The sequence below is a fragment of the Falco biarmicus genome, chromosome W, assembly GCF_023638135.1.
Source record: "Falco biarmicus isolate bFalBia1 chromosome W, bFalBia1.pri, whole genome shotgun sequence".
NCBI classification, from domain to species: Eukaryota; Metazoa; Chordata; class Aves; order Falconiformes; family Falconidae; genus Falco; species Falco biarmicus.
This window is the reverse complement of record NC_079310.1, coordinates 18,547,820-18,572,511: the sequence shown is the minus strand read 5'-3', so window position 1 is coordinate 18,572,511 and position 24,692 is coordinate 18,547,820. Positions and strand designations below refer to the sequence as shown.

At 37.9% G+C, this 24,692-nt stretch overlaps 1 protein-coding gene and 1 non-coding gene across 9 annotated transcripts in view; both read left to right on the top strand.

Annotated features, from left to right (window-relative positions):
- The window catches only part of LOC130141964 (zinc finger RNA-binding protein), a 46,369-nt gene that overhangs the window by 4,885 nt on the left and 16,792 nt on the right, over positions 1–24,692 (top strand). For 5 of the 8 annotated variants that reach the window (XM_056323308.1, XM_056323313.1, XM_056323316.1 and 2 more), the window contains exons 3-10: positions 8,960–9,242; positions 11,681–11,825; positions 12,539–12,757; positions 16,306–16,550; positions 17,555–17,746; positions 19,976–20,276; positions 21,173–21,366; positions 24,035–24,154. In XM_056323308.1, coding sequence (XP_056179283.1) covers positions 8,960–9,242; positions 11,681–11,825; positions 12,539–12,757; positions 16,306–16,550; positions 17,555–17,746; positions 19,976–20,276; positions 21,173–21,366; positions 24,035–24,154 — 1,699 coding nt within the window. The remainder of the gene's footprint in view (positions 1–8,959; positions 9,243–11,680; positions 11,826–12,538; positions 12,758–16,305; positions 16,551–17,554; positions 17,747–19,975; positions 20,277–21,172; positions 21,367–24,034; positions 24,155–24,692) is intronic. The other 3 variants (XM_056323309.1, XM_056323312.1, XM_056323310.1) reach the window with 3 other exon arrangements.
- LOC130142168 (small nucleolar RNA SNORA66) lies at positions 6,281–6,416 on the top strand. The gene has a single exon (XR_008819319.1). It is a non-coding gene; the product is annotated as a small nucleolar RNA SNORA66 (small nucleolar RNA).

The following is a 24,692-nucleotide window of genomic DNA, read 5'->3' as shown; positions in this document are numbered from 1 at the left end:
ATCCACACAGGCCTACTAGCCCAAGCTTAAAGTATTACTAAACATAATTTGGACTTGTACTGGTGGACAACAGGAAGATAGGGACAATAATAGTGAGTAGGACTTCAGGCTTATTCTGAACTGAAAATGTGCCACTAGACTTAAACTTAAGAAAAACATTTATTCATCTTACGGTATTGTGTTATATATACCCCATTTTAAAATGCATGGGGAATGAAAGTAATTATGGTTTTATCATAGGATGGATGTACATATATCATAGTATAAAAGTTCCAAATGCTTTATTTCTGTGAATTTTATGAAAATTATGATCTCTTGAGTTGCATCCCATCTTAAAGGATATGCAAAAGGGACTTCACTGAATAGGGTTGAGCTGCATGATGCTGATTCTCCTTTGTTCCAATCTATGTTAAAGTGCCGTCTTAAACATGCTAGTCTAGCTTATTTAATGTATGCAAGAAGCCTCTAGTAAGTTACTGCTGTTGATAAAAAAGATTTTCATAGGCTTATTTTCAAGTCGGTGAGGTCCCGCTCTCAAAGGAGATATGCCAACATTACAAAGGTAACAAGGGGCTCAGGGTTTGTTAACATGGGCTGTATGCCAGTATTGCAGTTGACTAATGGTGGGGAGAAAAAGTACCTCACTGTCATGGTTTAACCCCAGCCAGCAACTAAGGACCACGCAGCTGCTCGCTTGCCCAGGGAACTTTTGGAATCTTCCTCCTTGGAGATAGTCAGAAGCTGTCTGGACATGGTCCTGGGCAACTGGCTCTAGGTGGCCCTGCTTAGGCAGGTGGGTTGGACCAGATGATCTCCAGAGGTCCCTTTCAACCTCAGCCATTATTTGATTCTGTGATTTTGACAGGGAAAATGTTAGTAGTTGGTACTTTTTCCAGCCGATGTAACATCTCGAGCTCAGTTCTTTTTGTCTCGTGTTATCATTGTGAACAAAGCTGTTAACACTGATTTTATTCAAGTCTGGTTTTGGTAATGAAGGAAGTATTATAAGCATTGAGCTGTCCATTGTGTGCAACTGAGTAAAGAGAGGTAGATACAGAGCATATATTGCATCACTGTTACAGGCATTTGCAGTTATGTTGTGATGTACAGTGAGGAAAACATTGCAGAATTTGATTGGATATCAATCAGGTAGTGAGACTAAATGTGAAGGTGAACAAAGCAGTAAGGGTGTATTGAAAACATGAGGATATTTGTCTTTGAGGTGAGTTATTGATAGTATATGGTTTAGCTATCCATTAGAAATCGGTATTTTTTTGGTTTTAATTGAATGATGCAAAGATGTTACTAGAAACAAGGAAGAGGAAGGGAAACTCAAAATTACTAGAGATAAATGTCTTTTTAGGCTGTGTGTAGTTAAACCATAGAATATGTTACCAGGAACTGTTAAAATTTAACAGAATTCAAGAGGACTGCACATGTGCATGCCTTCGGGTTTAGTGAATTGTATTATAAACAATGTTCTGTTCACAGGGTACTAATAATAGGAAACAATAATTTTCATTAAAGTTCTAAAAATATAAATTCAGTCTTCAAAGTTTTATGCCTTTATTGAGTGACAGGCTATAGAAAAACATAAGTCTTCTAAAATGCAACTTACCGTAGTGCGATATTTCATTTAATCATTTTAGGCTGTTTATTGTCAAGTGTGGTTTAGGAGAAAAAAGCTCATTTGATTTTTTTTTTTAAATTATTATTTTGTTTTTACTTTGCCCAGGTTCCATTAACACACCTGAAACTTCATCTGACCAGTTACTCAGTAGTGTCTCTTTCTAGGTTAGAAACTGAGGAAGCAGCAGTTTGTAGTGCTTCTTTCAGTTTTTGGAGAGTTAGGTCATACTTGTTTCAGTCTTCATATCCTTGAAAGAAAAACTGCAGAATTGTATGTTTTGCTATTCTGACTAATAGAGTAGTCTATGAAACTTTGAGAAATCTAGCAGTTAGGTCTCAACAAATATAGTTTCCTTAATGCTGAAACGTTCGAATATTCCTAAAAGTTACAGTTAGAGAAATAAAACTTTGTTTGTGTGGGGTGTTTGATTGTTGTTTTTTTTTAGTTCAAGATATTTGTATTTTAAAAATTATTTTTAAGAGTAGCTTAAGTGTTATGCTAAGTTAGCCTGAAAATCACTTCTGCATTTGCATGCAAAAAAACCTGCAAGAAATATGTTTTAGAAGTTGTCATTTCTGAGGCAGCTGGTAATTTGGGTAGAGACAAAATTGGTTTTAGTCCTGATTGTAACTCTATATCAAAATAGCACTCTTCAGAAAACTAAAAAAGAAAAATAAATGTCCTTTACCTCTAGGAAGAGAATTTTCAGTGTTCATCACCCTAAACAGAGCTGAAATAGTAGTAGTGTTAATGTGTGTGGTGATTGTTAGTACAGAGATATGCTGGAGATCAGCATTTTTGTATTCCTTTGGCTTATGTGCACATTAATTACAATTAATTTTTGTTTTTAAATTAAATCAGTCAGTGTGATGAAAAGCAAGGCTTATAGGGAATCTTCTGTGTGCTTTCCTCTATATATACCTTTTATGTTCTATATATCTTATATGGAAATAGACTGTGTTTTTCTGAAAGTGTATTCCTCTGACAATAGTTGCTAGATACCTTAAGTTTCTTAATGCATGACTGCACAGATATCCTAATGTGAAAAATAAAATATATTATAATTTTAAGTCACCTGAATTTATTACCTGACAAAATAGATAGCATTATATGAAAGCGTTGCATTTTCTTGATATTGTTAATGTGCAATAAAGAAAGCTTTCTACCGTTTTTTTTGGGGGTTTTTTTGTTTACAAAAATACCTCAACACTTTTTTACTAGAAAAGGCCAATAGCTGGAAATGAAAAAGGACAAAAGCAAAGCGTTCTCCAGAAGATAATTTAGTATTTGTTTCTCAAATTCAAATACTCTTAATTCTTTGTCAGTCTTGGGCTGATAAATCCCAGGAAATCCAGACCCTCTATCAGTGTCACTATATTAAAGTAACAAGTAAGGATTCTGCTATTTTAGATCTAATAATAATACAGGTTCTCACCTAAGCTGCTTTTTTTGTGTGTGTGAATGAATGTTGCCCATTTGCAGACCTATATAAAATAGCTAAATTAGGCAAACCTGTATGGTTTTGGAACTGGAGAACAATGTTTTGTGAAGTGGACACCAATACTTCGTTAATTCCTATTGATCGGCACTTTCTGCCTCCTAGCCAGCTTCTGACTTAAAATCATTTTAGGTGTACTGCCATCTTTTTTTCACTCTGGAAGCTCATATTTCTTTTTCTGTATAACAAACACTGCTACAGTTTCCTTGTTGAAGATCTTTGTGCAGTTCAAAAAAGATTTTTTTAATTGCTTCTTGAATATTTGGGGTTTTGAAAAGGGGAACAAAAATTACTAACAGAAATATGAAATAATCTAGTTATTTTAATAACTAATGTGGAGTAGTGATGGCTAACACATTCTTTTTCAGAGCTTGTTCTCAGGGTGTGGACTTTTTGTTGCTGATGCTTTAATACAACTTAACCAAATGTAAGTATTCAGGCTGGACTTTTCCAAGCTAAATATCTACCTAGACTTATACTTTTTAAAAAAGCTATACTATAGTTTAATTAATTTTATAAGCTATACTATAGCTTAATTTGTGGTGTAGAATCGGGCAGGGAGATCTTAATAACTTTGATACCTTAGTATTTTGGAATGGGGACTTAGAATTTGCAAATGGGAAAAAGATTTTTACATGTGTTATTGTTTCAAAATCACAGTTCTGAGTGTACACAGCAATATTAAACATTGATACCATGAAAGTAGCTTCAGTGTTAGTCTTATGTCCAGCTTGTAATGTATCAACACAAAACATGCACCTGTCTTGGGAAAACTTCATTTCACTTGGTGAAAGGAGTTTCTTATACCAGACAGCAATGTGGACAAGGCTAATTTTTGCTGTGGCCTTTGCTCTGGGATGAATTCTGCAAGATTGTGAGCCAGTGTGGCCCTTTGCTCCCCAGAAATTCAGGTTGACATGGAATTGGAGGTTAGAGTGGAGAAAGATACACAGTCACAGCTCACTGCAGTCAGTCTTATCTAGAAGGTTTAATATCATAGTGATATTTCATAATATGTGGTACTTTTTCTGATACTAATGCATCAGAAAGATTAGTGTTTTCCATCATTAATTAATGTCAGTAGAAATTCGTATAGTTGTTATTCAAAGATTTGAGTCAAAGGTGTTTTACAAAAATACTTTTTTTGTGCACTGTAGTACAATAATTGTGTGTAAAGAATTAATTCTCTTGATCTTGAGGTTCCTTAGATAAGATGTGGAAGATAAGAGTAAGCTAGGTATATGCTGGAGTGTAAAACTTCTGAATAGAAGCAAGCTTATTTGGGAGGAGGAAGCAAAAAGCATGGGGAAATAGGGATATGAATGTAGCAGTTGAGGGCAGGTAGGGAGAGACAAAAAAACATTAGGTAAAGTGCTGGAAATGACCTTCTGTAATTGACTGAAACATACATCTACAGAATGTGGAGCAGAACAGTTGAGTGCAACATGTAGACTGTAAACTGGCTGTGGCTGGGATAGTGAAAACACAGTGAAATAGAAATCTGAGCCAGATGATGAGTATTGAAGAATGTGTGGTGTTACTAGAAAATAGAAACTAAAGTGAGCTTGGTGGGGAAGCACTGTTACTGTTATGATAAGCTCAAGAAATAGGTGTGGTATGAATAAAATGTATTCTTTTAAAATGAAAATCTCGGGCAGAAGAGTTATTATTAGAGCAATACAGCAGAGTAAGATTTGAAGCTTCCAAGTCCTTTGCCTGTAACTTCTTAAATCAAAGATCAGTGTTTATTTTGATAGTAAGTTAAAACACCGTAAGAATTGTAATATGAAGTTACTTTGAATTGAATGTTCACAAACTGAGTTTGCTTTAAGTAAATGTTTCTCTAGAACTCATTTGCTTTTGAAACTGAATCTTTTCTAAACTAAGGGAAAAAATCTTGAGAGTGCTCAGACACCGGAACAGGTTGTCTAGAGCAGTCTTGCAATCTCCATTCTTGGAAATGGCTAGAACCCGACTGGGCACAAAGCCCTGAGAAACCGAATGTAACTTCAAAATTAGCTGTGCTCTGAGCACAGGGTTTGAACAGATGACCTCCAAATCTTTGTTTCAGCCTAAATTATTCTGTGATTTTTAAGCTCTGCCTAGTCAGTAAAGCTAGTTGGACTGTGTATCTTTTTATCTTTTCATATGAAGAGCGCTAGAATTCCTTGAACTCAAAGATGCTAATAAGGATATTAGAATTTATTTTGGGAAAGAATTAACCTACAAAGAAAACTTGCTAAGTTGCCAGGTCAATCAGCTTCTTTGCTTGTAATTTGGTTCAACTTTTTTCTCACTGCGTTGGGGATTAAGCTAAACTGAATTACTTTCTTTGTTGTGATGAAGAACACGCATGTGGTTTGTTACCATAGCTCAGCTGACATACTGTATTTCATTGTTGCTTTGATAACTTGACCAGATTCCTAAGTCGTTTGGAGTCTTATTTATTGGGACTAAGTTTAAATACTTGATGTGATGCAGTATGGAAAATTATTACTTAAGGTAGAGGTAGTAAAAGGATTGTAGAGAAGGAGCTGATAGGAACAGTTAGTAGAATTAAAGAGTGATTATCAAATAGGAATAATTGCAGTGGAGTACCCTGGGGATTGGTCTTGAGCCTTACTTTAGTATTTATATTAGTATGGTGTATTGTGATATTTGATGCAAGGAAAATATTGTCAATACAAGAAGCTGCTCTGAGGAAGGTAGACTGTTTGGAAAGAAAGCAGTGTGTGTACCACAGCTGAAACGTCATCTGAAATGATGCATACAGTTCTTGCCATCTGTAGTAAGGAAGGAAGAATACATAATACTAGGATAGATGCAAAGAACAACTGCAAGAAAGATCAGTGGAATAGGGAGTCTTGCAAAATTAGTCTGGGAGGAGGTAAGTTCATCTCAGCAAATATGATGAGGCACTAATCACCAAACCAGGATTAAAAACTCTTGTAAGTTAAATGAAGTCGTCACAAAAATCTTTTGATATAAATTACTTACATGAAAGTGTCTGGTCATAATGTTAAGAGTTTCTCAGTAAGACCGGGGGAGAAAAAGAAACATCATAAATTTAGGAAATATGTGTCTGTGAATTTCTGTACCATAACTTTTAAAAAGGAAGGAGGAGTCAATTCTAGAATATTTTTCTTGTAGTCTTGCAAACTTGGTCACTAGCTCTGCATGATGTTGCAGAAGCAAGGGGAACAGATTTGCTAACGTAAACGTGGTCATAGAACTAATTAGCCTTAGAAATCAAAGTATTTGGACTGTTAATTTTATACCATGATAAGGAAGTTTGATACAAAAATAGCACAGAAGAAATGAAACTGTAGCAGAATCTTAATAGTCCTGCTCATAATGATCACAATCTCTTCACAATATTAAATACTGAAAACTGTCAGGCAGACTTAATCATATATGTTCTGAGAACAAAAGCATTTTCTTTGATAAACTGACTGATATTATTACCTCATAGTGTGTTGTGAACACTGTATTGTATTTTCTAATAGTAACTTAAGCATGGTTTCATGAAACATGAAGAGCCAAATTAATGCTTCCTGGACAGGTCTCTGTTCTTTCTCTCCCTCCCATTCCCCCCCCCCCCTACTTCCATACATATAATTTATGTGGGGTCTGGCACTCAGCAGACTGTTTTACGAGCTCCAATGTTTGTAACGCTTCTACCATGTTAGAAAATGAGCCCAGGAAAAAAAAAATCTCAGTTTTCTGCTAGATTAATGAGTTAAATCAGTGCACTTAATAGCTTGACAAGTAGCAGAACTAGCACTAGGGATTGAATAGGATGGCATAGCCAAGTTTAGTATATGGGAGGTGGGATGTATAAGAGTGGGAATAGGATGGAGCAAGATTTTCCTTGTTGGCAGTATTAGATTGTTGATGTGTTCAAGTGCAGTCAGAGTTAAATAGTCTGCTGTCTGTTTTCTCAATTTAATGTATTTTTAGTAGATGCATACGATAATGTGAATTACCTCAGAACTTTTTAATATTTTACACCTCTGTACTGTTAGATATGTAGATAATGCAGCCTAATTTTATAGATTGTCATTGACTTTTACCATCATAAAATAATCTTCCTGAATTTTCTGGTGGAGTCTAATTTCTCATCTTAAACTGACAAAACAGAGAAACTGCCTATATACATCAAGTAGGAGGAATTGTTTCGAGCAGTGGTGGGAGCTACACCAGAATGGCTCAGGTCTTTTCCTTCCACTGTTATGTTAAGAAGCTGAAAATAAAATGAAACATAATTGTGAGTACAACTCACAGCTTAATTAAGTTTGGATGGAATGCAAGTGGTCTTTTAAGCAATCAGGGGCTTAAGATGGGAAGAAGGTGGAGTCCAGGCATGTAAATCAAATATTTTCTCTGTGTGTTTCTGCTGTAGGAATTTTATTATTTTTTTTAAATATATTAAAGTTAATGGGTTCTGCTGTAATTGACAAAATCAGTTTTTCTTAATAAATAAATAAATAAAAAATTACTAAATACAAGGGAGTTATGGAAAAGTCTTTTGCAAAAATAATAGTATCTATAATTAAAAGGTGCTTTGTTTCTGGTAGTTATGTCAGAGAGAATATTGTAGTCTTTAGGAAAAAAAATACTATAACTTCTTGTTCCTTTTGGTTTTGAGCATAACCATGCTGCAGTTCCACTTTGCCACTGAGTATGTTTGCTTCAAGTGAGATTTAATTTTTCTATTTACTTCTAAAAAATAGGGGATGCTGCCTTCTCTAATAGGCATGGAATTGGTTTTGAATTATATTTTTATAGTGGTATAGACATTCTTAAATATTATTGAAAAGCAGTGCTGGAAGTGTACTAAAAATTTCAGAATAGTCACTCAATCCCCATTTCATATCAGTGTTCCAGATAGTGATATTTTGCCAGTTTATTTGTTTAAAAATAAAAATAACTATTGTAGGCTTTTAATCATAATGCACAGTTATAGATCAATATAGGACAATAATATTAGTTTCAGTTCAAATAATTAAGCCTTTGAAGCCATATTTTTTTTATTTCCACTGTTAATATTTACTCATTCTTAGTAAATAGCCACATATTAATGTCCTACCTGCAAATTTAAGAGAGGCAGATTAGTCTCGTCATGTGTCTGGAAGCTTGCCAGAGCTCTGGTAGCAGTCATCTTGCTCGATCTGACTGACTGTTCTTTTGATGCTTTGTGTTGTGAGGCAGTAGAGTTCTGTACGAGTGAGTGGGACCAGCTTTTATAATTCTAAACTTTTGTGGGAAAAGTCCCTTATCAGAGGTGTGTATTTAAAGTGTCTTTGCCTTAAATTTAAGAGTTCTCAGCTAATTTTCATGCAAGTCTTTAAAATCTCATTACTTTAATATGGTTTACTGAAAAACATCATGCAAGTGCAGGTCAGTAATGAGCTCTCACAGAAAAGCAGTATTTTTCTGAATTTGACAGGTATGTCAGTTTTATTGAAGAACTACTAAAACACTTAAAAACTTATTGGTCATGAAAAGTTAATAGTGTAAGGCTTCTGTATTATTTTAAATGAAAGACTTGGGTTCTTTTCAAGCAGTGGAACACACCACCACCCCCTTTGCTAAGAAGAAAGTCACCACCTACATAATATGTCTGCATCCACAGAAACTTCAAAATGATACAGCCTTTTTCATGGGGGTGGAAGAGGGGTAATAAAAGCCATTAAAATGTATGATAGCTGCTCCAGGTCTGTTTGTAGAATAGACAGGTATTAATCAAATCTGTGATTTTGAAATGTTTAGGCATTAGCTAGTATGTTGAATCAATCTAATTATTTACTTACTGTCTTTTTCCAATATAGCCAGCAGCCAGCTTCAGGTGTAGCGTATTCCCATCCAACTACAGTTGCTAGCTACACTGTCCACCAGGCACCAGTTGCTGCACACACTGTTACTGCGGCCTATGCTCCAGCAGCAGCTACAGTTGCAGTAGCCAGGCCTGCTCCAGTAGCTGTTGCGGCCTCTGCAACAGCTGCTGCTTATGGAGGCTATCCTACATCGCACACAGCTACAGATTATGGTTATACACAGAGGCAACAAGAAGCTCCACCACCACCACCACCTGTCACTACGCAGAATTACCAGGTGTGTTAAAATAAGCAATTGCTTGTGTGATTTTTAAATTATATGTTCAAAGGAGGAGGCCTGCTTGGATAAGAGAATGTGATGATATTTATATCTTTTTCTTCCATGAATCAGTTTGATTGCAACTCAAATTACTTAGTAGCTAAAACTGATAGAATGTGAAGTGACTGCAGTCTCATATGCTGTGTATAGAGGATTATCAGCAGTAGTACTGCAGGAGCTAAGATTTAGATGTCCACACAGTAAGCAATGAATTGACATTTATCTCCAAATGATTTTGTGAACCTCTGCTGAAATATTTGTCTCAGCTAGCCTAAATGTTCAAGTGGCATGTGGTAAACTGGGTCATGGAACTGATTTAGATGAAAAAACTGTTCCAATAATTTTTTTCAGTGGGAGATATAGTTCCTTTGTCAGATTTCTGGGTGCCACAGGAGCCCTAGTACCAAATGTAAGAGGATAGAAGATTACCCTAGGAGAGGAACTACCCTTTGAGTAGGTTTTGGGTATCCTTTGTGAGACCACTGCCTAATCTTGTGTGGCTACAAGCTTCTACAAAAGGGAACTGTTGTCTGTTTTCGTCTAGCCCTGACCTTTGCTTGACACTTCCTTGCATTGAATCTAGCAGTTGTCAGCATTTGGGTGGGTCAGTTCAGGATAAGGATCCCACAGAAAACTAACCAACCAAAAAAGAAGTAGCATCTTTCCACAGATTTGACAGACTTCTGCAGAATTTCCTTGGTTCTGCACAGTTGTGATGCCAATGCAAGAGATAAAGGTGGGATTGTGTAGGGCTGTGAGGAGAGATGTGATGGTACCTCAGACAACTTCCCATTCTTACGCTGGCTTAAATGTCATATGAAACAACATCCTGTCAGTGACTTGTATTTCTCTTCAGTCCAGGAATAAAGAAACTTAGCAATACAAATCAGAGTGCTGCATCAGTTTTACAGTTGGAAGATTTCAGTCTGTAGTGGTTATCTTGGGACTTATCTAACATAAGTGTTTACTCCTGTTCAGTTTTTAAGAAAGAGTGAGAAATTGCAGTTTTCCCTGTCTGTCCAGATTCACACAGTGCAAGCATATATGTACATCAGTAACCCTAGCCCATTGGTTTCAGACAGCTTAGATGCAGAAAGATGAGGGATTTTACATGGCCAGGTAGTTTCCCATTGGAAATGTGAATTTTATTTGTATTTTTATCAGCTTTTTTTCTACATTAGCATTTGTTAGTCAGTCTTTAGTGGATATTTCTAGGCTGGTGTGTTTATGTGCAAGAGTTACCAAACTCTTATGGCATGGCCCGTAGTTAAAATGTGCATTTACTATGAGAAGACACTGAAATACTATGTCCCTTGTAATAATTCTTTAATTTTTTTAGTCCTAAACTTATCAAGGCATTATCTAGATTCTAATTAGTATTTTTGTTTGTTTAAAAGGACTACTGTTGCTCTATGTTATAAATTCCTTTGTATGGCTTTTGTAATTTGTCATGTATGGTAATGAATCAAAATGTAGGAATCTTTCCAGTAGCACATTTACTCATAAATACAAGGTCATTAAACTAGTCAATTATTAGATGCATTCAGGCAGAAAAGAGTCCCCTAAACTAAAGAAAAATAATTCTACTTTACACAGGCTGGATGGAAAAGAGGTTTATTGTTATATTTCTTTGAAATCAAATGAAATCGTATACGTTAGTACATTTCGGCTAATGTAGTTTGTGCCTTGCTACCCCTCAGTTGATCAACTCTGCACTTTACCATAAATATGGTGAGGATGGGAGAATATATGTACGTGCATATAGTGCCTTCCAAGCCCTCCCTTTCTAAGCTTGCTAACCATCTCCTGAGTTCTGGAGTTTTTGAGTGGGCTACTTACCTTTCCCTTATAAACTAGATATGGTTCCCCAATGGAATAGTTGATACACCAAAAAGTAAAGAAGGCTTTAAAAGTATAACTTTCATACTCTAAAAAATATAACCAAGAAAAGTATTGTTGTTTGTGGGATTTTTAAAGCCAGTAAAGGTTCATGTTTGTAAACTTGTGAATTTATTGTAGTTTGTGGAAATCTGTGGTGTTTTTTTACTTCATGTTTTACAGGAATGTAATCTGATACAGTTGTCATGAAAAACTAGTGAGAATAGTTGCTTTTTGGTAACAAAAATAATTTGGAAGGGAAAGTGACTTAATAGCATGAGGTTAATTCCTATATTAAGTCTGAAAAAGGCCATCAGGGTTGTCTTCAGGCCTGAAGTATCTGTAAACATAAATTTAATTTCTTTAATGCATATATTAGTATATACTGTCTCTAAATATTTTTTAAATATCTAATGTAGTAGAATAGAAGAAAATTCTTTGCTGCTGCTAATGATCTTTATTACTCCAGATATATATTTAAGGAGAAATTTGCTGGGTTTTCTCTTTTGAATTTTTAGGATTCCTATTCTTATGTTCGATCTACCGCCCCAGCTGTCGCTTATGACAGCAAACAATACTATCAACAACCAACAGCAACTGCTGCAGCTGTGGCTGCTGCTGCCCAGCCTCAACCTTCAGTAGCTGAATCATACTACCAGACAGGTGGGTGTCATGATTCAAACTCCTGTCATTATACACAGTCTGCGTACTACCTTAAAAATATATCTTTAAATATTTCACATTATCCAGATTTGGTTTTAGTTTAGTTTTCACATGTAATCCCTGTCAATGTGTAGAAAAATTTGCTGTACCTAGAATTTGAACGTTATTGTGACACTGCCATAAGTAACTATCTTTGAGGTCTGGATTGTTATTAAACACACTCAAAACATACTTCTAGGCAAACTTTTAAAAGTCAGTGGTGGGTTCAGATTACAACTTTTTTTTTTTTATTCTTTAGTTACTTAATGCATGTACTTTAATTATTGGTATCATGAATGCTACAATGTGTAAATCCTATTTACTTTTTGTACTATAAGTAGGGATAATAGGAAAGTTTAAATGTTTCTTAGGCTTAGTGTACACTAGTAAAACCATTGAACAAGAAGGTTGTTTAAAAACATGGCAGCACAGTTAAAAATACATAAATCTGAGGTACTGTAGAAAGAACCAAAAAACCAAAACCAAAAAACCAAACAGAATAAAATAACACCAAACAAAAAGGAAAAAAAAACCCACCCAACCAAACTAAAACAAAACCCACTTGTTATGTGTTTATTCCCCAGCATATCATTAAGTATCACTTAATATGGTTTGCATTTCATTCAACTAAAGCATGTCAGTATTCGTACACTTCTATTTTCTATCCTAATTAGCTCCAAAAGCAGGATATAGCCAAGGGGCAACTCAGTATACCCAAGCCCAGCAAACACGACAAGTGACAGCTATAAAACCTGCAACCCCAAGTCCAGCAACAACTACGTTTTCTATATATCCGGTATCCTCTACTGTGCAGCCAGTAGCAGCTGCAGCTACTGTTGTTCCATCCTATACTCAAAGTGCAACGTACAGTACAACAGCGGTTACTTATTCTGGTAAGAATTTTGTGTATTAAGTTGCTGGGAACTTTGCAGTTGTTACAGGAGAGGATTTAAATGCTCAGAATTTTAGCAGTTTGTGTTCAATTGCATCTTAGTCTACTGAGAAGTATCAACCAGTTAAATCATAATAATGGCAAAATATTTTGATGTATCTTTAAAAGAGGTTTGATGTTTGTACGTGCCTGTTTTGTTACATGTGAGAATCCAAAGTGTTGGCATTATGTGCATGGTGTTTTATGACTTACTGTAAGGTTTGGAGAGAAAAGATGGGGGATAGAAAAAATAACGAAACATCCACACAAATATAACCCAGGGAAACTGGGAGCATGCTGCCATCAAACAGCAGTGACAGAGAGGAGCGCGCCAATATAAATCTTGTAAGTTTGGGTTGTCTTGACCCAAAATGGGAGGAAAATGGGTGCTAAATAAAAAATAACTTTCCTTCAAACATTAGAAATCCAAAAAGTAGTTAAAGATGAAAAGATGTTAACTTTATGGCCAGATAGTAATCAACTGGCATATTATAGCTACCTTGAACTTTCTGTTTTGTTTTCTGTTTAAAAATGGATTTTAAGACTTCCTTGAAACAGAACCTGATCAGAGGATTAAAATGGTTGAACGTGTAGATATAGAAAGTTTATGGGAAAACCGGCTCAAAGGTGCGAAAGCCCAGTTTCCTTGATTTATTCAACTTTGATACTAGAAAACAAGGAGTGTGTAGACAGGGTGTGCTGCGGAGGTTTTAGCAGGCAAGCAGCTTCTTTGTACTAGAACAATTTAAATCAGTGAAATAGAATGTAATAGCAGTAGCAATTCTGTCTTTTATCTTTCTTTTCTACACCACGCCACCCCACCCCACCCCCCGCCCCCCCATCTGTCCTCCTTTTCATTTTGGAACTTGAACAGTAAATCTGATTCTGGAAGACTACTTACTATATGGCCTTTGATAAATCTTTTATTAAAATACTTAGAATGATAGAACTGTAGGTTTGGGTTGGAAGGGACCTTAAAGATCATCTAGTTCCAGCCCCCCTTCCATGGGCAGGGGCACCTTCCACTAGCCCAGGTTGCTCAAAGCCCCATCCAACCTGGCCTTGAACACTTTCAGGGAGGGGGCATCCACAGCTTCTCTGGGCAACCTGTTCCAGTGTCTCACCACCCTCACAGTAACGAATTTCTTCCTTATATCTAATCTAAATCTACCCTCTTTTAGCTTAAAGCCATTCCCTCTTGTCCTGTCGCTACAGGCCCTACTAAAAAGTCTGTCCCCATCTTTCTTGTAGGCTCCCTTTAGGTACTGGAAGGCTCCTATAAGGTCTCCCCAGAGCCTTCTCTTCTCCAGGCTGAAGAACCCCAACTCTCTCAGCCTTTCCTCACAGGAGAGGTACTCCAGCCCTCTGATCATCTTTGTGGCTCTCCTCTGGACTTGCTCCACCAGGTCCATGTCTTCCTTATGTTGGGAGCTCCAGAGCTGAACGCAGTACTCCAGGCGAGGTCTCATGAGAATAGAATAGAAGGGGAGAATCACCTCCCTTGACCTGCTGGTCATGTTTCTTTTGATGCAGCCCAGGATTCAGTTGGCTTTCTGGGCTTGCAAGCACACATTGTTGGGCCATGCTGAGCTTCTTGTCCACCAGCACCCCCAAGTCGTCCTCCTCAGGGCTGCTCTCAATCCATTCTCCACCCAGCTGTTATTGATACTGGGGTTGCCCTGACCCAGGTACAAGACCTTGCACTTGGCCTTGTTGAACTTCACTAGGTTTGCATGGGCCCACCTCTCAAGCTTGTCAAGGTCCCTCTGCATGGTATCCCTTCCATCCACTTGTCACCAATCTCCACTTGGCTATTGAGCCGTTGACGGCAATTCTTTGAGTGTGACTATCCAGCCAATTCCTTACCCACAGAGTGGTCCACCCATGTCTTTCCGGTTTAGAGACAAGGATGTTGTGCAGGACCATGTCGAAAGCTTTGCACAAGTCCCAGGTAGATGAGGTCAGTTGCTCTTCCCTCATCCGTCAGCACTGTAACCCCGTTGTAGAAGGCCACCAAATTTGTCAGGCATGACTTGCTCTTGGTGAAGCCACGTTGGCTGTCACCAGTCACCTCCTTGTTTTCCATGTGCCTTTGCATAGTTTCCAGGAGGATCTGCTCCATGGTCTTGCTGGGTACTGAGGTGAGACTGACTGTCCTGTAGGTTCCCGGGTCTTCCTTTTTTCCCTTTTTAAAAATGGGGGTTATGTTTACCCTTTTCCAATCCATGGGAACTTCACCGGACTGCCATGACTTCTCAAACATGATGGATAGAAGCTTAGCTTAGTTCCCTTGGCACCTGTGGATGCATCTCATCAGGTGCCCTGGACTTGTGCGCCTTCAGGTTCCTTAGATGGTCTCGAACCTGATCTTTTCCAACAGCGGGCAGTTCTTCATTCTCCCAGTCCCTGCCTTTGCCTTCTGTGACTTGGGCAGTGTGGCTGGAGTACTTCCTGGTGAAGACCGAGGCAAAGAAGTCATTGAGTACCTCAGCTTTCTCCATGTCCTGGGTAATCAGGTCTCCTGTTTCCTTCTGGAGAGGGTCCACATTTTTCCTGGTCATCTTTTTATCACTGATGTACTTATAGAAGCTTTTCTTGTTGTCCTTGACATCCCTGTCCAGATTTAATTCTGTCAGGGCTTTAGCTTTCCTAACCTAATCCCTGGCTGCTCGGGTAGTTTCTCTCTAATCCTCCCAGGCTGCCTATCCTTGCTTCCACCATCTGTATGCTTCCTTTTTGTGTTTGATTTCATCCAGCAGCTCCTTGTTCATCCATGCAGGCCTCCTGGCATTTTTGCCCAACTTTGTCTTTGTTGGGATGCATCGCTCATCGCTTCTAAGCTTGGAGGAAGTGATCTTTGAACATTAACCAGCTTTCTTGGGCCCCTCTTCCCTCCAGGGCTTTATCCCATGGTACTCTACCAAGCAGATCCCTGAAGAGGCCAGTCTTCTCTCCTAAAGTCCAGGGTGGTGATCTTGCTGCATGCCCTCCTCGCTACCCTAAGGATCTTGATTTCCATCATTTTGGGGTCACTGCAGCCAAGGCTGCTTTTGAGCTTTGCATTCCCCACCAGCCCCTCCTTGTTGGCGAGAATAAGGTCCAGCATGGCACCTCTCCTTGGAGAAGGAAGTTATCAATGCATTCCAGGAACCTCCTGAATTGCCTGTGCCCTGCTGTTGTCTCTCCAATAGATATCTTGTTACATCATACTCGGTCTTAACAGAAAATTTCACATAATTTCACGTATTCCTTAGGGATGCTTTGATATATGAAACATAACTATGTTTGATTTGTCTAAAAACAAATATATTCCTGATACAAGTGGTACGCTATGTATTTGTGGGCTGTGAAACATCAAGAAAAATTCAGACTGCATCACAAGATCTCAATAAATTGTTTATATCCTGCCCCCCCCCCCAAGTATTCAATATGCTTGGAATTAGTGGATTTTGGGATTTTGTAATTGATACATGATGTACAGTGATGTAACATTTTATTTTGATCTTTGAGGTACCTCTTATTCTGGCTATGAAGCTGCAGTGTATTCAGCTGCATCATCCTATTACCAGCAGCAGCAGCAACAGAAACAGGCAGTGGCAGCAGCTGCTGCTGCTGCTGCAACAGCCGCTTGGACAGGGACTACCTTTACTAAAAAGGCACCATTCCAAAATAAGCAGCTGAAACCGAAGCAACCTCCCAAACCACCCCAGATCCACTACTGTGATGTTTGTAAGATCAGCTGTGCTGGACCACAGGTATATATATATAAATACAATATTCTGCTACATACTTCAGTCGTAATATTTTCAGCTAAAAAATGACCCCTTTAAGAATATTTGTTAATTTTTAAAGACTTGATTCTATACTTTTACTAAAGTTTTACAATTAAATGAAAATGTGTGCTATTATAGAAAGAGGTCCTATGAGAAGACAAAAAGATAGATCCCCTTAGCTTGTATAGTGAAGCTTCTTCAGCTGTGCTTTGGACTCCAGAAGTATTCTAAACTTTGAATTTGATTTGCTTTTTTAGCACAGCAAGTTTCTTAGAAAATACTTTTTTCAAAACTTTGTGAATGGTAAGCCTGAAAATTTATTCTTCATTGTATTCCAGCATCTCAGTTTAGTTTCACGGTGGGTACAAGTGCATAAAAAGTAGATATCAATTCATGTAGAGTGCTTGTGTCTGGTGAAACAGTTCTTACTCTTTAGGCAAATTTGTCATTATTTCCTACCCTGTCTGCTCTGTAGTTTGCCACTGTTGGTATAGGAACAAATAGCAACTTCTGCATTTCATTTTCAGCACAGCTTTATTTATGCATTACCTTCTTTTGAATTTATTTTTTTTTATTCTCTGGATACATATAATAACTGTGGTTTTGCAGTTTAAGGAAAATTAAAAATCAAGAACAATTTAATGCAGTGCAGGAAACTGCAACAGAGATGCAGTTTTCTGGTCTTGTTAAGCTTTCAATGGTAATATCTGTTGACCAGTACTTGATTGAGGAAGTGAGAAGGTAGAAGAGAAAAGACCATATTGTATTACCTAAAAGTGGAATCCTGGCGGTGAAGAAAATTCCTTGGTCTTAAAGTGGCCTGCTTATTCCTTAGAGCATGTCATATGGAAGAAATGTTTGATGTAGGAAGTATTTTCTCATACAAAGCATATGTTCTGTGCTATGTTCTATATTACACGTATTCACGAGTGATGAACAAGCAGTACGAAGACAGGTTATTGTGTGTGTATTGTTTATTTAAACAGACTTATAAAGAACACTTAGAAGGCCAGAAACACAAAAAGAAAGAAGCAGCATTAAAAGCTTCCCAGAACACCAATAACAGCAGCACTTCTGTTCGTGGAACTCAGAATCAGTTGCGTTGTGAGCTTTGTGATGTGTCTTGTACAGGGGCAGATGCTTATGCTGCCCATATTCGTGGAGCCAAGCATCAGAAAGTAAGAACTTTCTCTTGTCCTTATTATACAAGTCAGTCGTATATTTCTTCCCATAATTTTTTCTCATCTAAGAGAGGAGAAAATATGCAGAAACAATATAATTTGAATTATTTTGTTTAAAGACATTTAGTTCTGGTTTTGTTTCAAACTTATCTTTAAGCTCACTATTAGAAAGGCCTTGTTGGGAGCAAGGGGGAAAAATATTGCCACTGCATCAATGAGAAGAGGATATATTGGGGAAAGTATGTAAATTGTAGGAAGAAGGTATAGAGTAAGATGGGGAAAGCATCAATGAGGACATCCAGTAGCATGCTTGTGCCCCCTAACTCTTTTCAAGACTTTTCTTGACATTTTTCTTATTTGTCTGGTGCTGAGAAACTCTCGGTGCACTTTGAAACACTGTAAGCTGAGTCAGTGCCAAAGGACAGGACTATTACGCATCACTTTTTGGTATTTCTTGCAAGGAAAACTGTTCCTTGCTCCCATATACCAATGTCCTGTAGTAGACTTTATAATGTCTGTGTTTGGAAGAGTTTTGGTAAGCATACTTTCCCTACTGTCTGGGTGCAGTTAGGTAGACATTGTGGAATAAAGACTGCGGACTGTACTGTGAACCCCTGTGGACCAGTGTTTTAAATTTGACCATATAATAGTGAACGGAATGGCTGTGTAGAATGTGTGATTAGATATTACAGATTTTCCTCATAACTCTGGAAAGGTTAATGTCAGTAACAGATACAAGTATTAATATTCAGCTTTTATAGCTCTTTGTATCTCAGAACACTGTACGAAGTGGCATCAATAACATCATTCCTATTATAGCAAATTTAAGACAATTTTCCCAATATTATTTTTTGTTAGTACAAGAACAAAAATTATAATTTAGATAGACTTTCCTAGTGTTCTTTTTTTCATTAATGAAGTTGAGCCATTAAATTTTTGGGTTGTGCCCAGTAACTCCATAGGTATATATTATCTTTATATATTTGGATGTCGCTTTCTCTTCCTTATAGATAGGCACTAACTAATGCTAATTTAGGTTGTCATCAGTGTAAAAATGAAATCTCAAAGGACTCTATTTCTTTGGTATGCTGAAGTATCTTGTGAATTCTACTGGAAAAAAGTAATTCTGAAGAGTTGCTTGAACTTAAATTTATAGTATTATGTGGCATTAATATGTCTGTATTCTGACGGGGAACATGCTTAAAAACTAACAAAACCCTAAGATGTGTGTATACAGTTGTGTTCATATCGTGATTGTGTATATGTGTTTGCATTAAAGGCATGTCTAGCAGATTTGTTTGAGGGTTTTTTTTGGTTTTGGGTGGTTTTTTTTCCAGCTACTTTCAAACTCAATCTTTAGTTTTCATTTTGCATGGTTTTTTCTTACAGACTTACATGCATTTTGCTTTTTCAGGTGATGATCAGCTGTCACCAAAAAGAAGTATTCTGTCTCAAGCATATTGTGAAAAGGCCTCTGCTTATTACTTCTAAGAATAAGCATGTACCTCTTTACTTTCTGTGAAATACTAAAGAGCTCTGAAATATGCCTCTTGCATCCTCCTTAACAGTCTCTGCAGATGTGCTTTAAAAAAACCAACAAACAAACCCCCAAACAAACAAAAAACCCCAAAACCCCCAAAAAACCCCTTTGAGGAATATCTACTGTTTTACGAAGTAACCTAGAAAGTTTATTAATAAAAATACTCTTAAAATGTAATGATCAAAAGAGACAGTGATGTTGAATCTGAATTAAATAACTCTTATTTACAAATATTATTTGGAACCACAATAGTTCAATGTACTACAATTTTTGGGGGTAGAATAAAAAGCAACCAGGCAACAAAACAGTAAGGTTGAAAGTTTGAGCAAAATGTTTCCTTGAGTTTTACTGGCTTGTGAGTTTATTGGCTTTCTGTTCTTGTCTATGCAGCTTTTGGAGTAAATATCTGAATTTCTAATGGAAATAAGCAATCTGAGATAACTATTAAGTATTTCCTTGTTACAGATGACAAGAACTTTTACATGTCTGTCCGTGTGTCGTGTCCATCCACCTGTCCCCCCGATCACTTTTTGTAAAGAAGCAATAACTTTTTAGTTATATTGATTTATATATATATATTTTAGCAATATTGATGCTTCTGTTAAAGCTTCCGTAACCTATAACAAGTTCATTTTTTATAGTTATCCCAGGAAGATCATATTATGAATTTCTCTTTATTCTTACAGGTAGTCAAGTTGCACACAAAGCTTGGCAAACCCATTCCTTCAACTGAACCAAATGTGGTTACCCAAGCTACTTCCTCAACATCCATATCTGCTTCTAAACCAACTGTCTCTGCTTCGAATATATTAACTAGCGGCAGCACTGTGAACTCCTCTGTTGCATCCTCTGCAGTGAAAATTCTTACTCCCACGGCAAATGCACCACTTAATGCAGTGTCCAACAACAAAACATCTTCAACCCCTGCTAATATAGCTGTAAAGAAAATATCTACACCGAAAATAAACTTTGTTGGCAAGTACAGAAGTCAGTCTTTATTTTAAAGCCTAACCTATTCTATATATATTTTTTTAAGATTTTAGTGCAACAAATACAAATGTATTTAGTTAACTTTTATGTGTAACTGTTGTGTTTAAGAGAATTAATGATAGGTGAAAATAAGAATATATATAAAAGTTTGGCTTCACAGTTCATGGTGTTTTCTGCTCTGTTGTCTCCACCTGACCTCTCTTGGAGGCTTCTCCCACCTTTGGTTTCTTATGTAGTAGTTGTTGGAGTATTGCAGTTTATAGTCCAGTCGGTCCTAATTTCAGTTTACAGCCTGGGCTGTTAAGGCAACCTGCAGTAGATTAGCAGTTGATAACTGGGCAACTGAAACACCCTTGTAACGCTAGAAATCTTAACAGTGGAAACATGAAATAAGCATGACAGACAGGTAGAGACAGGAAGCAGTCGTTCAATAAGCTATCCTACTCTTGAAGGAAAGACCTATGCAATTGCAACACTGAGATTATACTACCTTTGTTAGTACAAACATTATAAGGTTTTGAAGTACTTTTTTTTTTGGATCCACTAACAAAAAAATATCTGATGACAAAAAAAAAAAAAAAAAAGAGGAAGACAATTAAAATATATTTGCCGAGTTGTTCCCATTCAGTGCATGAAAATGAATGATAAACTTTTGCTTTATATAGTTGCAATATTGCTTCTTGCTAAAATAAAAAATTAGGTGTTTAAATAACTTTTTGTTAAACTTTTTTAAAAAAAACTTTAATTGTATTTAAAATATGTTAGTTTTAATTAATTTTAAAAGTCTGATAATGCTTTAGCCAGAACATTGCAAATAGTCTTCAGTTTTCACATCATGTGTAATCATATTCTCATTTTATGAAAGTTAATGATTTTACTTTTTTTATTTGTAGGTGGTAATAAGCTTCAGACAACAGGAAGTAAACTGGAAGAAATTAAATCAGCTGAAAGTGTTAAAACAACAACTGCTGCTACAGTACAAACGAACGAAGTAAAATCAGACACAGCAGCTGAACCAGTGACTCCTACAACTCTTGCTGCTTTGCAAAGTGATGTCCAGCCAGTAGGCCATGACTATGTGGAGGAGGTATTGATTGAAAAATGTGGATTACTTTTTAACTACTTTAGTAAAAAATTATTCAACGTGAAACATCACAGAATGGCTGAGGTTGGAAGGGACCTCTGGAGATCATCTGGTCCAACCCACCTGCTCAAGCAGGGCCACCTGGAGCCAGTTGCCCAGGTCCATGTCCAGACAGCTTTTGAATATCTCCAAGGAGGGAGATTCCACAAGTTCCCTGGGCAATCTGTGCCAGTGCTCAGTCACTCTTACAGTAACAAAACAAAACAAGTGTTTCCTGATGTTCAGAGGGAACCTCCTGTGTTTCTGTTTGTGCTTATTGCCTCTGGTTCTGTCACTGGGCACCACTGAAAAGAGCCTGACTCTATCCTCTTTGTACCCTCCCTTCAGGTATTTAAATACGTTAATTAGATCCCCTCCCAAGCCTTCTCCTCTCTAGGCTAAACAATCCCAGCTCTCTCAGCCTTTCCTCATAGGAGAGAGGCTCCAGTCCATCATCTTTGTGGCCTTTCATTGAATGCTCTCTGGTATGTCCATGTCTCTCTTGCACTGGGGAGCCCAGAACTGCATGTGGGATTCCGGGTGTGGCCTCACCAGTTGTTAAAGGGGAAATTCACACAGACGTGGGTACCGCTAGGTTGCTTTAATCACAACTCAGAGTTGGGCCACCACCTCAGTGAGTGGCAGAGAACAAAGGGATGCAGCACAGCTTATATACACTAATCAGATCATTAGTCAGTGTCTGAGGTTTTAGGAGTTTCTTTTGGTCTTATCAGCTCTGGAATCCATCACCTGACCTTGTCCCAGCTGATACATCTATTCTGGTTCCAGTCTCTGCCTCAGTTCTTAGGTCCTGTTTGGATCATGATTTTCTTTCTGCCGGCTTTAACTCACACAATCCTTCAAGCACACTTAGTCTTTGAACAAGCAATTCCTATTCATCTGCATTAAAACAAATAACGATTATTTTTTTCTAAAGCCATCTGTTTTTCAGAAAGCACCTGCGTAAACAAATTGTTCATCTATTTTTTTTTTCTATTTAAACCAGCCTTGGATTAGGGCTATACAAGGGCCAAGGCCTGGTTCTGCCAGTTATCAGCTTTAACACTTTAAATTTCTTTATTCAAACTATGTTTTCTTTAACACCAGTGCTGGGTTAGAGAAGAAGGATCACCTCACTCAACCTGCTAGGTAATACTTTGTCTAATGCAGGCCAGAATGCCATTTGCCACCTTTGCTGCAAGGGCACATTGTTGGCTCAATTTCAACTTCGTGTTCACCAGGCCCCACCCCAGGTTCTTTTCTGCCAAGATGCTTTTCAGCTGGGTGGCTCCCAGCATATATTGGTGCATGGGGTTGTTCCTCCCTAGGTGCAGGACTTCACACTTCTCCCTGTTGAACTTCACAAGGTTCCTGTCAGCCCATTTTCTCCAGCCTATTGAGATCTCTCTCTGGATGGCAGTGCAATCTTCTGGTATATCAGCCACTTGCTCCTAGTTTTGCATCATCAGTAAACTTGCTGAGGATACGCCCTGCCCCATCATCCAGATCATTAATGAAGATGTTAAAACAGGACTGGACCCAGTATTGACTCTTGAGGTAGGCTGCTAGTTACTAGCCTCCAACTAGGTTTTGTTCTACTGATCGACACCCTCTGGGCCTTGTCATTCAACCAGCTTTTTATCCACCTAACTGTATGCTTATCCAGCCCATACATCAACAGCTTGTCTATGAGAATATTATGGTGAGACTGTGTCAAAGGCCTTACTGAAGTGCAGGTAGACCAGGGGTCCTAAAACTACGGTCTGCAGGCCGGATACTGCCCCCCAGGGTCCTCAATCTGGCCCCCGGTATTTACAGAACTCCCCCGCCCCCCCACTCCCCCCCCCCGGGGGTTGGGGGGGGAAACCAAGCAGCCGCAGATGACTGCCTGCCACTTCATCCGCGCGCCGGCCCCCTGTTTAAAAAGTTTGAGGACCCCTGAGGTAGACCATATCGGCTGCTTCATCTACCAGGCCAGTCATGTCATTGCAGAAGTTTGAGTTGATCAAGCACGACTTCCCCTTGGTGAAGCCATGCTGACTATTGATGATGATTTTCTTGTCCTTAATGTGCCTGGAAATGGTTTCCAGGATCAGTTGCTCCATCACCTTCCCAGGGATTGAGGTGAGGCTGACTGGCCTGTAATTCCCTGGGTCCTCTGTGAAGATAAAAGTGATAAGGCATTGAACCTGCAAAGGCTTGTGCATATGTTTACATTTTTGTATTGTGCATGTTTCTTTTGAGCTCAGTGGGTGGCATGAGATGTGTGGATGAAGTCTGATGTAAATTTTTCATCATTTGCAGATTTGTAATTATTTGACTCAATATGTTTAGGCTCGAGTTTAAAGCTGTGTACTCTTTAGAATGGAAGAACTTTGTTCTTTGTTCATTACCAAACACAATGTTGTGTCTGTCAGAATTGAAAGTTCTTTTTTCCCTTCTTTCAGTTACTGTGTGAACTTTTTAGCATGTTTTAAGATGGGTAGATATTTTCCCATGTCACTGAATTAGGTTAATTTTTACATCAGCTTTGGTTTTCTTGTTTTGTTTTTTCGGTGGGTTTTTTTTTTTGGTTTTTTTTTTTTTAAAAAAACACCCTCAGAACCCAGTGTGTTATAACTTCATTTTCCAGGTAAGAAATGATGAAGGAAAGGTGATCCGCTTTCACTGTAAACTTTGTGAGTGCAGTTTTAATGATCCTAATGCCAAGGAGATGCACTTAAAAGGGAGGCGGCACAGACTTCAGTATAAGGTTAGTAGAAATGCTAATGCTTCTATCTAAAAATCTACCAGATGGCAGCTGACTGATTACACAACCTTACGTTTAAAGACTAGTCAAAAGTAGGTACTCTAAGTAAACAGCATATACAAGTCCCCTAGATAAATATATTTCTTGGGGAATATAATTACCAGCTGGGGTTAAACCACAGCAACTAAGTACTGCACAGCTGCTTGCTCACTCCTCCCTCACCCAGAGGGATGGGAAGGAGAATCAGAAAGGAATGTATAACTTGAGGGATGAGATAAGAACTATTTAATAATTAAAAGAAAATAAAAACAACAGTAATAATAACAACAATTATAATGAAAAGGAGGGAGAAAGGGAGGGGAACAAAATCCAAAGGGAAGGGAGGAAAGAAAACGAGTGATGCACAATACAGTTGCTCACCACCTGCTGACATGCCCAGCTAGTGCCTGAGCAATGATTGGCAGGCCCCAGCCAACCCCCCCCAGTTTATATACAGAGCATGACTTTCCATGGTATGGAATATCCCCTTGGCTAGTTCAGG